The sequence below is a fragment of the Fulmarus glacialis genome, unplaced genomic scaffold, assembly GCF_000690835.1.
Source record: "Fulmarus glacialis isolate BGI_N327 unplaced genomic scaffold, ASM69083v1 scaffold20651, whole genome shotgun sequence".
Classification (NCBI taxonomy): domain Eukaryota; kingdom Metazoa; phylum Chordata; class Aves; order Procellariiformes; family Procellariidae; genus Fulmarus; species Fulmarus glacialis.
This window is the reverse complement of record NW_009191138.1, coordinates 393-17894: the sequence shown is the minus strand read 5'-3', so window position 1 is coordinate 17894 and position 17502 is coordinate 393. Positions and strand designations below refer to the sequence as shown.

The 17502-nt window shown below is 43.1% G+C and overlaps 1 protein-coding gene across 1 annotated transcript; it reads right to left on the bottom strand.

Annotated features, from left to right (window-relative positions):
• Positions 1-8703: 8703 nt before the first annotated feature.
• On the bottom strand, positions 8704-16322 carry FOXM1 (forkhead box M1). Its single transcript, XM_009586585.1, is given in 10 exon segments — positions 8704-10046; positions 11214-11395; positions 11835-11913; positions 12865-12909; positions 13496-13624; positions 14047-14274; positions 14494-14642; positions 15742-15919; positions 15922-16079; positions 16082-16322. Coding segments are annotated over 10 exon segments (2400 nt in total). The 5' UTR covers positions 16281-16322; the 3' UTR covers positions 8704-8993.
• Positions 16323-17502: the final 1180 nt, after the last annotated feature.

Sequence of the window (17502 nt, the reverse complement as noted above, 5' to 3'; positions counted from 1 at the left end):
CAAGTTTCCTTGAGATAAATGTAATCTCAGATGTACATAACTTTTTAGCTCAGCTGCTGGACAGCAAAGTGTGTCTTGCCAGTAAGATCAGTCAGAAAGTAGAGTAGTTTGCTTAATTAGGTAATTTAGGGTCAAGTCTCTGTAGTCATCTGCCATAGGAGCTAGATTTATGAAAACACTGTTCCAAACTTGGAAGAATGTTGTCCAATATGAATTCCCCCTGCTGTATAAATATTGCTTGTAATGATTTGTGTCCTGTCCGTATTGATTTCACTGCTTGAGATAAGCTGCCTACAAAGGGGCCTTTTCTGTTTGGTTAGAATAGTTAGCATTGCCACAGAACAGTTGCTTATCATGCAGCAGGCAATACAAAATTCCCCCTTCCTTTACACGGCTGCATTAATTGCACTAGATGATTTTGGCTTTGTTTTCACAAGGGGAAAGAATATCTACTTTTATTACAGATTGCAAATGCACATAGCAATGGCAACTATCTTACTCATGCTAGAGCTTCCCTGTGCTCATGAAGATGTTTAAAGTAGAGAAAACTTCTGGTAGGAATATGCTTACCAATATGCAAGCGTCTGAGATGAAGAATAGTTGTGTATTTAAAGCCAGCAGCACAGTACTTGGAAATGTGCAGTCTCAAAGATGTCTCCTGTGTGTGTCTCCGGGTAATTGCTTTCATTTCATTGTCCCTCCACTTCCTATCCATAGGGAGAACAGTATTTCCATTATCCACTTAGCTTGAGGCTAAGTATGCACTTTTCCCTAACACAGATACTTTAAGTCTCTATATCCTGTCATAATAATAAGGAAAATTTTACACCACTAAGGCTGCTTTCAGAGGATGTCCTCAAAGCTGAATACTCAAACAGTAAAATCCAGTGCTGTCAGTGTTGCCTCAAAAAAGCTTAATTTGGTATGCATATGTGTGGGCTTATTACTAAAGGCACTTACAGAGTTTCGGCAAGGTGCTTTGAGTGGCTGTCTATGCATTCTGTCAAAACTTTTTATTTTTTCATATAAAACAACAACAACAGAAGCAAAGAAATAAGACAACCACCTATACACTTTTTGCCTGTGCCCAGCTAGCTGCAGAATCAGAGCAGATCTCGTCTTGCTCAAAATGAAGCCCAGATATAGTCCTCAGAAGGTAAAGAATCTCCCCATTAGCTGTCCTTGCCGCCAATCTCCTTTCCTTTGGGGACAGGTTTTGCTTTTAGAGTCCTCCAACAGATGCTGCAGACAACTTTCCTATAAGCACTTGCTAGGTGTACTGTGATGTTTCCTGTCATGTTTGCTTGTAAAAGGCTTACTTTCTATCTTAAAGCATCGGAGATCAGTCAAATTCTTCATCAGTCAGCAGTATAACCTGCTGAAATTAACTACAATCACTTTAACCAGGTATGTTTGTCAGTATACACAGTCTAAGCCATGTATATTTGTAACATTGCCTGTAGCATGTTTCTGGTTGCTGCAATGTGGTGCTCTGTGAGCATCTTGACTGGAGCAGTTCTACTGTAGCAGGGCTACTCAGGGCTCAGTTCTGTGGGGAGTCAGCCACTCTAAAGGGTGTTGCAGCCCACCTTTGCTCTCTTGTTCAGGTAGACTTTTTACTTAGAAATACAGCAATTCAATACAGCTTCAGTACTCGCTGGCTAAATCTTTAAAGACATGCTCCTGTTGTGGATGGTTCTTCAGGAACACCACCTCAGTCCTTAGTGGTGGTTAGTCACTTAGCTTAGTGAATCAGCACCTTTTCCATATTGTGGTTTCTCCTTGTTGGTAGGTGCAAGGCACTGGGCTCACCCCTTGTAAAACAGTCAAACCCAAACCCTGAAAACAGTGTTTCACATCTCTCGTGCTTTTCTGCAGTAATTGATCATTTTGCCCCAGCCTTAAACCTGAGGACTGTTGAATCTGTGATTATGATGGTCCGTATCCAACCTTCTCCTGTTCTTTATTCTCTCAAATGGCCTCAAGTTGTGCCAAGGGAGGCTTAAGTTGGATATCAGGAAAAAATTCTTCACTGAAAGGGTTGTCAAGCATTGGAACAGGCTGCCCAGGGAAGTGGTTGAGTCACCAGCCCTGGACATATTTAAAAGACGTATAGATGTGTCATTTAGGGACATGGTTTAGTGGTGGACTTGGCAGTGTTAGGTTTACGGTTGGACTCGATGATCTTAAAGGTCTTTTCCAACCTAAATGATTTCTGTGTCTTCTGAACCCTGTCTCCATTTGGCTCTTTGAGTCACCTTCTTCTCATCAAGGTCTTCCTTCCTATCACCCACTCCCTGAAGCCCAGTAGAAGTCCCTATGACACAAGAGAGCTCATGTCCCCATGCTCAGCTGCTGGCAGTCGTGAAGAGCAAGTTCAGAAAGAAATTTCCATACACTTCAGCAAGTCTGTGCTGGAGCACACTCTGTACTGAACAAATCTCTTTTCAGGTTTTAGTTGCCAACTATGTCTCTGCTAAGGATGTGAAATAGACTTTTTAAAAGAATGTTTATATCAGCCAAAAATTGGGAAATTTTCATTCAGCTCATAAAAAGGGATACATCAAAGCCAAGAAGGACACCCTGACAAACTTCCTCCACAGCAGGGAGGCCCTAGGTCTTTTCTGCAAAAGGTTTGCTATAAAATGGTTTTTTTTAACCTGAGCAAAACATTCTTGCGCTGTCATTTATAGAAGCAATTGGGCTGTTTGAACTGAAGTCCTTATGTTCCTGCCCCTTCCCTCCCCAGTAGAAGAAAAATAACTCTACTTGAAACTGATATGCAGTATAGATATTTGTGGCTCAAACAATTCAGGATTTTATGATGGAATCACCAGCACAATAGTACTGCTAGTACAGAAGCAGTTTTGTGTACACAATGCACATACAGTGATAGGAAGACAGAGAGATGCGTTACAACCCCCAAAGATTTGATAGATAACAATGATGGTTGAACAATGTAATTTTATTTTGTAAGTAAGTACTGGGTTCCTTTGGTTTCTTAGCCTTTAGGCTGCATTCGTACATCATATCACCCATTCTTGATGGCTAGGCCTTGCCATGATTTGAATGACAACTGAGATTATCTCATGATCTTCTGACTCCAGCAATCAAGAATTTAACAAAAACAACAAACAAATCAAAACTGAGATTCAGCTATGGGAAACGGCAAAACAGCTCTTATCATTGTAGTATGCCAGTCCCATGGGTATGCATAGCAGACTGCAGACTATCAAGTACTAATTAGCTACAGGGTGGAGCTCCTGAGATGAGACCATTCTGTGGCATGATACCATTACTTGCAAATACTTGGAAAAGCATATTGATGCTGAAAGCATCTTCAGTGATCCCGCAATTTGCAAGTGATGCGCTTTACGGTGTCTGTTCTGCTGCATTCCTGACCTTTCTCCCCCTCCTATCATTGGATGCTAAATACATCAAACACGGTTAATTGTCCAAAATTTTAAGGCTACATTGTGATTTGAATTCATAAAGGAATGACAAGGGTCCCAAGTGGCCTTTGAAGCAGAAAGAGAGAGTGATTAAGACATGTAGAAAATGAGAGGAAGGGCTGAGAGGGAGTGGGTAAAGGTCTACAAAGAGAAAGCATATGTGCATCAAAATTATCTAGCAGGTGGGGTAGGGGTTTGAAGGCTGGGGGATCATCCTGGTCTGCACGTAAAGACTTGGGATTGTGGAGGGAAGTGTAGAGACACCTGCCCTTCTGGGAGACTATTTCCGACAGAAACTGCAAACATGAAAGTCCTATTCAGAGGCCTGGCAGGACTACTGATGGCCTGACACATGGAGCACCATGGTTTTTCCCAGCATCCGAGTCCTAACCTGTAACATGCCCCCTGTCAAGAGAGGGAGAAGTAAAGGAGAAGACAGACACTGCATATGGAAAAAAGATGAAATAGGGTGTGGTCATGGGGAACCTGAGAAAGAGAGAGAACTGAGAATGTCTAAATGGAGAGACAGCAGTAGCACAGGTTACGTATGGGCACTTCCAGCCTACAAGAAGTAGCCCTAAGAGGATGATGGAGTTCTTGACAACCAATATTCTTATTAAAGTTTCATGTACTGTTGACTTGACAGTGCCCAAAGCAATTCCTCCTCTAGATACCTCTCTGTGCGTAATAACAGCTAAGCAGAAAAAACTTTAACTGCCCCAAACAAAAGCTTTTCTAAAGTGAAGCTTAAAGTGGAAAATGCGTGTTGATAATTCAGGACAGATTATACCGCAAGAGTCATATAACTACTCCCAAGTCGAGTGTTTCAGGGCTTAACAATATACATGCATTATCCAGAATAGAAATTGCAGTTGGAATTTCATACCGTTCCACAATCCAAAATAACTTTGTGTATAGACATACACATAATCTCAGAATTCAGAATAAAAAAATGTAAGTAATCAAAACATGTTACTCCATGAGAAAAGCATAGAGTTGAGATGTGATGTTCTGGCCTGTTGTGTAATATCATCCAAAACTTTGCCTTTATTAAAATTTACACAAAAATACATAAAATGTGAAAGAATACAGTACACCAAGACGAGATACCATATTGGTAGTGAAAAAAAAAGTATTCTATAGAAAGTATCAGCAATATTAAAAGATTCTTCTGATATCCAGTGAAGATGAGGGGGTTTTTGTCCTGTTGGCAAATTGGTCTATCCTTTTTCCAAACAGTCCTGGTTCTGGTGAGCCGGTCTCTTATTTGTAACCACTGATGAGTATGACAAAACTTACCTTTTACAAGTTACATTACTAAATATTGGCCCTATTGGCAGCAACCTCCGATCTGCCCATGAGAAGGTAATAGAGATCAACAGCAGGGAACATAAGCCATCCATGTCTGACTGTAGTTTAATAATCATTTGTGCAGACTGTTTTGCTTGACTTTCTTAAATAATGTCATTAAATGTTTCTGGTTTTAAGTAAGGTAAAAAAAGGAAGCAAATGTGGAGGATAAATAATTCTGATGATATATCTCCTATGCAAACAGTTTACCAGTGTGCTCTATACAATTACTTCCCACAGATTTTGGGGTGTGGAATACAATCTGCTTTGCATAATCTTTTGCCTGTATTGGTAAACTCTGTATCAGGGTATTTATCATCTTTATTTTTCCAAGAAAAGTTGTAACTGAAACTCAAGGACGAATGTGTCATTTGAGCTGCATCAGCAATTCAGATTCATGGCCTTCATGTTCTAAAACTCTGCTTGTATCAAAGCAAGAAACCAGTCTGAGATGACTAGTGAAGCAGGACACTTTCTTCTTAATTTCAGGCAGCTAATACTTTGTTACACCCTGAATATCTTTTTATCCAGTTGTAGCTCACCTTTGCTGGAAAAAGGGGAGTGGGGAGAAAGGCCATTTCTGTTCAGGAACAAGCTCACATTTTTCAAGCCTGTCATTTTGCTCTCTGAATCCACAATGCATTTTAAAGAGGAGGTCAGGTATTTTACTAAAAAAGAAATTTCCACCTTTGTTTAGAGCTAGACTGCTCTCTGGTAGGGCAGAAGGCCTGACACCCTCACAAAAAGATTATTGGGTTGTAAAACAGGGTCTTTTCTTCCATATGGGGAAGGGCTCAAGTTCTTCCTCCACCAGCCAAGTTGCAAAAGCAAAAAGGTGGCAATCATCTTTACTCACCTCGTGTCGGGGGCATCTAGTCCTTTTCAGCTGACAAAATGGAGTAGGGGCAACCCCACTCAACTGGTGAAGGGGAATTATCTTCCCCTTTGCATCTGTCACATTTCTTGCCAGGCACAGAGCAGAATTTTCAGAGGGGCGGAGCGTCCGCAGCACTTGCTGGCTCCCTGTAGATTTGTGCGTCCCAGATCCTTTGAAAATTATATCTTAAATTAATGTTTTCTTTCACTGGCTAGAAGGTGTTAAACAGCCTGCTCTGTTTTCAGAACTCAACGACAGTCTTGGGATGTGCTCCTGCACATTACTCAGAGAAGACCTGGGGAGTGCTACACAAAGGGTGTGAAGAACTGTGCTCCTGAGCCACAACAGGTTCATGAGAAGACAAGAAGTATAGCTCTGCTCTTACTGAAGGAGGATGGACAGAGGCATCCACCATCTTACAAGACCACACCTCTATAGTATAATCCAAATACTGAGCCTGCAGAGGGACAGGTGATACCTGCCTTCTGGCCTCTTTTCTCCCATTGTATACATCTCTGCTCTGAGCCTACTTCATTGCTCAGCTCTCAAACATACAACTCTTCAATTCTTTGCCCAGTTACAACTCCCTATGCTACACAGACCTCCTGTTTCCTGTGAATTGCCAACTTGACGCTGCCCTGACACCCCTATCCCAAATGCCTGAAGTAAGATCTTTATTCACAAAGCCTTAACCATGTTCCCCATTCTTCCTTACAAAATACTTATTTTTCTCTCCTGCTATTACTGTCATGTGGCAGCCATGGACCTCTTTTGAGAAACACTCTCTTTGACAACACTGTCAAACTGCTTCATTGCTGTCACTTGCTGAGCAAGTGTGACTTGATATGTCCCATCTTATTCCCAAGCCAGACTAAAGCTTCAGGTGAGCACCCCAGATCAGCAGTAAGGATGGAGGTACGTGGTGGAGCTACTGCTGGGAGGACATCGGAATTCTTTTGGTTGGGGCTGGTTGTAAGCCCTGCAAAAGCAGGAAAAGAGGGTAGATGGTCCTGAACAACTTCCAGAGAAACTCTGATTTCAAAATGTGCAGTTATTCACTGAAAAGGGTTGCAGAGAGACACTGGCAAAAAGCATTGTTTTTTCCTATGGAAATACTGCTGCTGTTGTAGTGTTGCCCAAGAGCTATGCTGTTTTAAAGCAGAGGCATAACAGGAGCATGTTTTTGGGGGGAGGTTATCAATAATCTTTATTCTTGGATGCTGCTGCTGTGTTACCTGTTCTGTCTGTGCCAAGAGCTGGGGGGGACGACTTTCTATCCCACCATGACCTTGCTGCACATGCCTCTAGCACTTGCCTAAAAGTACAAAGTACTTGAGTTCCAGCTGTCTTACTTGTCTGTCACTTCACTCCTGAGCAATGGCACCCTTGAACAGTCCAGTTGCTCAAATATAGGATACCTAAGCAATGACCTCTAGCAACAAACTCTGCCAATTTAATCCAACATCCTCCAAACAGCTGCTTTGCTGAGCGATTAGAAGCGCAGCTCCCCCTTCTGTGCCTCATGCCATGCTTATCTGCCTTCCAACACCCGATCCCATTTAATCTTGCAGATCTTCTGTGGGCTAGGCCTGGGATATTAAGAGCAAGTGTCCTTTTCCCTTTGTGACAACAGAGATGTGAAACTTCTTACTGCTAAAGATGCAGTGACTTGACACTTGAACAACTTCTCTTCATAGTAGTTTATGTGCTGCAACAACTCATTCCCATAAATAGTGACATGTAAATACCGGCAGGGAAAGAACAGAAGGAGAAGCCAAGACTTACAATTTTCAGCAAGCTGGCTGCAGTCACTCAGACACTGGCATGATGGCTTTATAGCTTTTTGTACAACTTTACAGTGGTTAATGTAACAGGATGAAATTAAGGAAAGGATCAAGGCAGAATATCAGGCAGAATATCACTTACAGATGGAGAGAAATAAAGTAGTCTTCCTGAGGGTTATGATGAAATCCTCAAGTGGGGCTTTGAATTAGGTTGGGCAAAACACTGGGAAATCTGCTGTGGGAGCAGTAGGTAGGACTGCTTAATGGGATTTTTTCTGCTGTTCTCCCCACCTTTTTTGATATAACTGCCCTCTAGCAGGGCTCCCATTGGAATACTTAGCAGGAGGGGAAACTAGTCTTTGGCACTACTATGTTCAAAATACAATATGAGGTGGCCATCAAAGCACCTCAGCTGACAAACGATCACCTGCCTGGAACTGACATCATCCCAAGGACAAGAGCATTTCATAATTTGCTGGAGACATTATCCTCAGTTAGCTGGCTCTCAGATGTCAGTTGTGTGCACACATCATCTCAGGAGCAAGAAGTGAGGTGAAAGGGAAATAGGATGTCTGGAGAAACCCAAGTAGAGTGTTGACAGCTGTGTAACATGTACTAGCAGAAAGCGTGCCACAAACCACAAAGTGGGCCTCTTCTGCAGCCTCATGACCACCATCTTGCCTTCTGTCTGCATCTCTTCTTCCCCCTGGGCCTAGACCTAGGTTTATGGTTTTCCCCTCAGCTCTCCTCCCTGAAGACAGATGTGCTGTGTAGCATTGATCAGTTTTCACAGCAGTCTGTTACGATATCCTGATCAGAGAATGATGATTTCAGTCCAGGCTGGAGGACATGAACTCCTTACTAGAGGACATTTGCAGAGAAGAAGGAATCAAGGAAAAAAAAAAAAAAAAAAAAAAAAAGTATTTTGGGCTCTCATCTAGGGTAGAAGAATACAGGAGATGTGGAACCTATGGACAACACTAAGTCAAACCCTTTACCAGCCCAAATATTCCCATAACACTACAAGAATAAAATTATTATTATAATTAAGGGCTAATTTAAGGAATGTACAGTATTTACAGCCGTTAAAACTACACAGAAGATACTAAGTAATAGGAGAACAAAGTGAAGGGAAGTAAGTACAGAGCTAGGAGGAGGTTCCCAGGCTTTTTCCTCTTGTACGTAACTGAGGAGTGCATCCATTTCCTCCTGATACCTTGAGTAGCAAATGCCATTCAGGGCCTACCTAGATGTTCTGTTGATAACCTCTCTCCAGGGACTCTGATCTCTAGCACAAGGTTAGAGAGGTTCTATCTTGTTCCACATAAATAGTCTATTGCAGCTTATAAAGGGAGGTCATAGCAGCCAATGGGCCTGTCTCCCAGCTTAGCAGGAGTCAATAATGCCCTCTGTTCCCATGGATGTGGGAATTAGTCAAAAGCAGTCTTCTTAGACTACATGAACAGATCTCAGAAGAGTAGAGTGCTTTCTGTAATATCAGAACAAGCCAAATTCAGCCCTCAGGCCAGTTTACTTCAATTCAGGTATAAGCTGAGACCAACTAATGTCTGTTCCTAAGTTTTCATCCTCGAGACCGGGAAAGCTGATATCTAGAAGAATTTTGCTCAGACTGTCATTCATGGTGTCCAGGATCAGGCCCTCCATGAGTGACCGGTTTTCAGTAAAGCCAGAGACTGGCAGTTCAACAGACGATTGCTTCGTAGACTCATGAATAAAAGCTGGAGAGCTTGTGAGGGGGGCATGCACCATGTCACTGGATTCTGTATTGAGCAGTTCCCGAGGGGACTCAAAGAGGGGATTTTTAAGGGGTGTGCTGTTAAAACCCAGCAAGTCCTGGTTCTCCTGGAGGGGTGTGAATGGCAACTGAAGGGTTCTCACTGGACTGAAGTCTAGCTCATGACTTCCCTTGGCTAAGGATGCAGACTTCCAGGGATCAAGGACTCCTAGTGGGGGGGTAGTAGTTGCTGAGACTTTGCTGGGAGTGGAAGAAACTGGCAATTTGCTGAACATCTCCTTGACTGGTGTTTTAAAGGGCCCCTCTTCCCCCTGCGAGCAGCTGAGCTGTGATACATTCTCAAGAGGCTGGCTTTCCTGCAGGAAGGGGGGGTCTGCCCCTAACCGAAAAGGGTCAAAGCCATTGCTTTCTGGCAAAACAAGGACAGGCTCTTCTGAGCAAGGCAGTGCTAGGCGTTGTTTCCTTCTGGATCTGCCCATTTCCCGCCTTTCCCGCCTCTTTATAACTAATGTGTCAGAAACACCCTTAGATGGTGACTTCAGCATGGTGAATTGTTTCTTCTCCTTTGTGGATGAGAGTGGGAGGAACAAGCCTGGCTCTTCTTTTACCGTTAGGGTTGAGGCAAATGGGGACAGCCAGTCATCCAGTTGAGAGCCTTCTTCCTCCTTTATACAGACACTCTCAGGGAAAGAAGCTGATTCCTCACCAGGCTGGGAGCTGCTCTCCTTTAGGGAATGCCTTGGGGAAAATAAACCTTCATCACATTGACTCTCCTCCTTGACAGCAGCCATGGGTAAACAGGATGACTCTTCTGTAGAGAGTGACATCTACAAAGAAACACAAGTGATATGCAGTCAGTAAGCAAGGATCTAACCCACCCAAAATCCAAATGATAGTGGAAGCAAGAAAAGAAGGACTGGCACTTAAGGGCAGCAGAACAGGTAAGAGGAGGATCTTCAGAAATCAGTAACTATAACAACAGCTAGAGATTGATCTCTGTGTGAAGTTGATACAGAGAAGCCTACAGATCACATGGGAAGGATTTTAGCTAAGTGACTGGAAGTCATGCCCTTCAGAGCACTTCTGCTATGAGAAACTTCTAGGATACAGGCAGAAGGAGAGCTGAATATTTCTGGAAAAGTGTAACCCCTTTGATTCTTCCTTACACTATCTACATGTGAAATAACAAAACGAATGAGGACAGCTTTCCCAGAAACCAAGGAAAAAGAAAAGAAAAAAACTGAGGTAATCAAAAGAAAAAAAGCACAGGGGAAAGATAAATCATAGCAGGGAAGAACATAAAGCAGCAGGAACACAAAGGAAAACAGAATTGTGGTTAGACAGGATGGAAGAAGTTAAAGCTTTACAATGTCTAAGCATCCCAGAGCAGTCAGTGAGATGCTAAGAGAAAGACCTGTTTAATAGCTGTTTTGCTTGAGCCCAGAATAACTGGGAACTCCACAGAATTAGCAAACAGCAGATACTGAAAACCTCTGGGAAGAAACTAACTGCAAATAAATGCTTTTTCAGAAGTAGTTCCCTATGTTATGTGTCTCTTCAGAGCTATCAAAAATCTAAATGTTTTAGAGGCAGAACAAAGCCATTTCTCCCATTCTTATTTCTTCACATCCAGGCAGCAGAGAAAAATTGTCTTGACCAATTCATAGAGCACCCTCCTCTAGTGAATTATAGTCACATCCCTATAGCAAGTCAACTAGCAGGTAACAGTCACCCTAGACACAGAAAAGGACAGCAAGGATTGGCACTGGCTAGTTCCTTAATATGAGCTTAGAGTTTCAGAGCACCTAGTAAAGATGCACTAAGGAACCATAGGAAGAACAGTGTCCATAGAAGGCAAGAACTATAGAAAAAAGAAAAAAAAAACAAAACCAAACCAACCAACCAACAAACAAAAAAAACCCCCACAAACAAACCCCCCACAAAAGAACCAACCAAAAAAAAAACCCTCAGAAAACAAAAAACAAGAAACCAACCTTTGGAGCAATGCGCACACGCTTATTGCTCCGGAAAGTCTCTGAGCTGTTGAGGGATGCTCCCTGTGCCATGGATAAAGGAACCTTCATAGAAGGCTGCAAGACAAGAGGCTGACTCAAAGGAAACTGGATCGGAACCAGGTAGGAGTTGATGCGAGGAAGCAAAGGCTTCATCTTTCGGCCTGGAAGGGAAAAGAATGGACTCGCTAGCCTCTTGCCCTTCCTCTACTACCTCTTGAAACCCAGGCACCTAACAGGAAGTCCTTCTGAATACCCCAAAATAAACATCCAATCAGAGATAGGCTCACCTGCCTTCTCTGCTGATTTTGAGGATCCAAATCCCAAGCCAGAAGGCCTGATAAACAAGAAAATAGCCCTTCATACAGATCCTAGCCCTCAAGCTGGGGCAAGCTCTGCTCTCACTCCGTTTGAGTACCCCTCCATCTCTCACATCACATCCTCTCTCACACACTGCCTTCAGCTCCAAAACCTGATAGCAGGAAGCCTAAAAGCTGGCAAACCTGGATAACAATTTCCACTTTTATTCCTAAGGGAATCTGGGATAGCGACCCCAATTTATGGGACTGATTCTCTTTGGCCTAGGCTGATATAGACACTCACGTGCATTCTGGGGTTCAGTTTTGCTGCTGCTGTTGCTTCCCATGTTCTTCTGCGGATCAGGAAGATGTCGCTTTTGCTGCTGCAGTCATTGTGTAATAAGAAAGAGGAGAAGGAGAAAAGAAAGAGATTTAAAGAGAAGAATCCATCTTTATTCTGCTGCCTCACTCAGAACTGCAAATCCAGAAGCATGTGCTATGCTAATCCAGAAAGAGCAGCTGTTAGCACCCAGCACTCATGCCGGCTCTATCCCTGTGCCACTTGCTGTTTTGCAGCCATGCCATCTCAAAGCCAGCTGCCAACCAAAAGCTGTGCAGAAAAAGAGATGGCATGACAGAGCTGCTCCGGCTGCGGACTCTAGTGTAGAAGTGGCCTTGTTTCAGTGTCCTCAGTGCCTGAGGAAAGGTGAATAGGATAGCTTTATTGTATATTAGATCTCTATACAAACCATAGAGCAGATAGATGTTCAAGCAGAATAGCAGAGGCAACAGAGGAATCAGAAGTCTAAGCAAATGGAAAGAAGGTCAGGGCTATAGCCGTGACAAAAAAGAGTGTTTGACTGGCTGCTGGCAAATCTGTCATTGTTAAAACTGCTGAATGCAAGAGAGACAACAAACAGGTTCATCCTTATGAGAATCACAATGCAGCTGGGTTCCAAAATGAAAAAGGAGCACAGAGAGATCCCATTCTCTCTGGATCTGAGGCCCAGAACACATTGGGACTGCTGCCACGGAGATGAGGATTTTACCAAAATCTCTGTCTCTTAAGCCTGCTGGTGCCCATTGTAGCCTACTTCAGCAGTAGACTTCTAGTTGCTCAAAGCTTTACAGCTCTACCAGCTGTAGAGAGAGCCTATCATCTGAAGGCAATCAACCTTTGGCTCGACTCCTTTCCCCAAAAAGGGTGTGCATGGAGCTGTATGACTAGGTGCAGCAGTGACCCAGTCTCCCTCCCCAAGCCTCTTGTCCTTTCCTTCAGTGACTGGCAAGAGGAGAATGGAAGCCCAAGCCCCGAGCCAGAGGGTAAGTCTTACTGATTCAGAGTGCTCAGGCGATGTTGGTGACCCCAAGTCCAGCGGCTGGTGGCAGCAAAGCATTGAGAGGGAGAAAAATAAGATGAAGTTATCAACCAAAGGGGGAACAAGCGGGACATTTTAACCTTGTATAATCTGAGCAAACAAGAGTCAATCTACCCACCCACTGTAGAAAATACAGAAGAGTCTAAACACACCTATACCAGTCTCACAAGCTCTCTTCCTCCCACAAAATGGTACTTCCTAAAATACCTAGCTGGGATAGGGCAATTCCATCCTATGACTGTCTAATCAAACAACGTAGGAAATCCTGGTCGACTTCAGTGGAAAGCTTCTCATTAGGAATTTGAATCAGGCCTATGGAAAGAGGTTGAACAAGCTCACTATTACATTTGGCACACCATCTGAAGAATAAACGCATCCCACAGAAGCTCCAGTTCATATGCACAGCCACAGCACCTTTTCTTTCAAATACAGAGCTTGTCTATTTGTCAAGAGAAGTGAATCCAGCTTCTACAAAAAGGCTGATGTCAAAGCAGCTTAACTTTCCTGTTAAAATAAGGTGAATCTGGCTAGTGTGGCATTTAGGAACTGGATAGCCTGTCCCATTTTCTTTGCATGAGGCACTCACCTTAAATACCTGGTCCAATGTTAGGCAACGGTTTGCATCAGGGTGAATAGTCCAGAATGAGATTTTACCATTAGCAGATGTCTCACGGACAAACATATCATGAAGGGACAGGTTGTGCCGGATGGAGTTCTGGGGAGAAAGGAGTGAGGGGAAGGTTGAAAAGCAGTAGTTTTGTTACCAGCACAGCAGGGCCTACCTGAGACATGACTGCCCTGGCAGAGGGGTTACATTCCAAAGTGTACACAGCATGGACCTTAATATTCACTGCATACCCAGCCAACCCCATTATCAGTCTCTTATTCTATTTACTCTTGAGATCCCTATTCTTGCTCCAGTAATCAGACATCCCATCATCTTGCCTAAGTGGAATGAGAAAAGGGATACAAGAAGCGGAACAGGGAACATCTGGAATGAGAGGGTATTTGGGGTGGGGTGTTGAAATTAGTTTCCATCTTGTTCTGCAGGCTGGGGAACAACTTTTCACTTTCATGCAGAAGGCTTATGATATCATCACCCTGTGGCCTACAGCAACTTGAGGGCCTGCTTGTTACCTTCCAACCTGGCTTAGCCACGTGTTTAAAATATGGGAAATGATCCTCAATCCAGGTATAGATGTCCTTCAGAGTCATACGCTTCTTTTCAGTGCTGTTGATGGCAAACTGGATCATGGCCATGTAGGAGTAAGGAGGTCGTTCTGATACTGAATCCTGCCATGAGGAGGAGGAGGAGGAGGCGGCGGCAGCGGCAGGAATAACAGCAGCAGCAGAATCTTCTTCAGTCTGAGAGACAGAAGGAATGATACATGAGTGCTCACAAAGTTGACAAGAAGGGCCATGGAACATCCCTGGATCCTCCAGGTTTTGCTATTCAAATCAGTAAAGGCCAAACTTGGGTTACTTAGAGATGGTGATGCCTAGTTCTTGCAAGTCTTCTGATCCACATGGATTACTTCCCTAACAAAAGTTTTAGCGCGTGCCCTGTTGTCTTCTCCTGCTTACCTTGATTCTTTCCTGCAGAGGCATCTCGTTCTCCTTCTCAGTGTCTTGCTTCACAGAACAGGGACTTAGCCCATCAGATCTCATCTTCCCCAGCCACTGGATGTTAGTGAGACTATTGTCCAACACAGAGCTCATTGTCTCGCCACTGCCTGTTGGGATAATAAGCCCATAGCTCTGCTTACTCACAAGTAACCCTCTTCTCCCTTCATCTTAAGTGCCAAAAGGAAGGCACTACTCACACTTCTAAAAGAGGTATCCCTGTCTCAAGATAGGGACAAGATGGTATTGCAATGCTAACGTTTCTTGTGGAAGGAATTCAACTGGAAAGAATTATGATTTTATGTGAATCTGCCCAATTTCTGAAAAAAGCTGCCACCTTAAAAACCAAAACAGGACAATGTTGCTGCAGTATTTCAAGAATTCAAGTATTTTTAGCTAAAGGATGAATCTAGTAAGCAGAGGCCAAGGAAGGTGGTGACAAACTCCAACTGAAAGACATGAGACCAAGACACTAGCACAAGACCAGAGTCAGAAGCTCAGATGTCTCCATGTTTTTAAATTGCAGCAATGAAAACTAACATAGTTTTGTTATTTCTGGTGAGGTTGGTTGCAGCAATGCAGCTGCCCATGGGTTCCTGTCAGACAGTACTATACTATGGGATAAGATTTACTATAGCCCAAAAACTACATAGCTATTTTAAGTTGCAAACACAAATTTGATCTGAGCAGTGTTTCAAAGTAAAATCCATCCCACTTCTAACATTTATTCAGCAGCTTCATGAGACAGCCAAGGAGGAAACAGATTTGCCACTTAGTTATTAAAGGATTGGAATCATCTCTTTCTCAAAGCTCTAGGCCCATATGTTTTGTCACTGACTAGGGTACTCTATGTTAGTCTTGAATTCAGTCATAACCCTTTTGCTAAATGAAACTTAGTCTTTTGTTCTTCTAGACTTAATTTCCTCAAGACAGCCCTTCTTTTTTCCCCAGCACTAAAATTTTGCTTTGCTATACACCTTTATACGACACATCTTTCACCAAAAATATATTCACTAAGATCCTTCAGATTTCAGTATATATGCATAGCTATGTAGATTGTTAGAATCAAATCCATAGCTATTTTGTAATTAACAAAATAGTTTTCATTACTGCGTGCTGAGATCCAAGCACTACACTCATTGGCCCACTTCACATCTCTATCTGTCAGGACAAAAAAAAAAAAAAACCAAACCGGTAAAGATTACATACTGTTGCTCTCCTGTTCCTGTCCAACCACAGAATCAATTCCTGAATGCCAAAGCATTGTCCCTCCTGCAAGACCAGGTGTCTGTGTAACATTCTTGTCTCTTTCTTTACTATCTGCAGCCTTGGTTGCTGCACTGGGTTTCTTCTCTGATGGGACATGCTGCGATGGCGTTGGATTTTTTTTGCTGAACGGGACGTGCCCCCACTGCTAATGAGAATGAACTTGTTGGGCCCATTGTTGCCACATTCTTTTCCTTTTGCTGTCAGTGCCTCTATGATGCTCTGGATATCAGCATTTGTAGGGATGGCCACCACTTGTGTGTTGGGCATGGTAGGATGTCTGCTGGGAATTTTTGCAGGCCACAGTCCATTTTGTCTCTGGGTTGGCTGTTGTGTTGGTCCTCGTGGCTGTGCTCCTGCTTAGGAGTCTTTTCATCCTGACCACTGTTCTCATCTCTTGTTGAAGTACTGGATGCGTCCTTCTGTGGGAGAGTCAGTTTCCGTCTTTTGAGAATTAAGGGCCTGCGAGGGCTGGTCCTCATTATTAATCTATACAGTCACTCTCCATTGAAAGGGACAAGAACAAATCCTGCAAAACAAAAGATACAACGTAAGAGTGCAGAGGGCAGGAACAGCTAGGAAAGGTGCAGCAAGTCACCACGGGCATCTCACAGAGCATACATTCTCAGCAATTGCTACAAAGCTAGAAACAAGGAAGGAAAATAAAAAATGAAAGCATTTAATAAGGTTGACAAGGCTGTTGGAAAATAGTACTGTATGTCCTTTATCCACATCTTGTGTAAGCAGGAGAGTTATTTGCAGAGTAAGTATTACAAGTTGGGAGCCACAGAGAACATAATAATGAGGAAAGTATGTTCATGTGCTTTACAGAAAGGGAGACTAAGACTTAGCTGTAAAGTGATTTGACCAGCATCAGCCAGCAGGCTGGAGGGGAGAGAAGCTAGAACATAGATATAGTAGTCCTGATTCTTAGATCTCATTGCCGAAACCAGCAGATCACACAACCTGAGAGAAAAGGGAATTTAACAGATTGTTTAAGATCTGGGAAGCAGAGGTTGTCCTGAACACTACAAAGGCACACAGTAAATGCAGCAGAAGTTAGGTGCTTTAAAATAAATGTAAGGTAAATGCTTTAGTCGTTCCTTCTGTAGATTTGTCAGGAACAAGACAAATTCATCATTGGGCAGAATACAATTTAAATGTCAAACTTTTGGGCAACAGACAGTTTAGATTATAAAGCAGAAAGCAGAGGAGATAAAATTCAGAGATACTGCTTTCAGGGTAAGGTGCAGTGTGTCCCTTCTGAGAACGCCACTTATAAATATCATGCCATTCAAGAATTACGTGGAGGCCATCTCTTGCAGCAAACTATACCAGAAAGAGAAAACACAAATTGTACGTATTGTTTATCACTAGGGATGGCAGGCAGAATAGAGACAAATAACAAAAAAAGAAGCCTTTTGCATTAGTAGATTTGACTGGGCCAGCTAGTAAACAAGAAAATTCTCAGTAGGAATCAACTGCAGAGATACAAACTAGAAAGAGTCCGGCAGATAAAAAACTGAGCTGATGCCCTACATGCAGGGAGGGGACAGCCCTGCCATCAGGTGCTGCCCAGCAGCTGGACACCACCAATAGAAATGTTCAGCATTACACACGGGTTGTAGCACCCAGGCACACACACGGCCCTTTGTGATGTGCTCCGCTTCCTTAAAGAGAGATCCCCGTAAGACAACGACACAA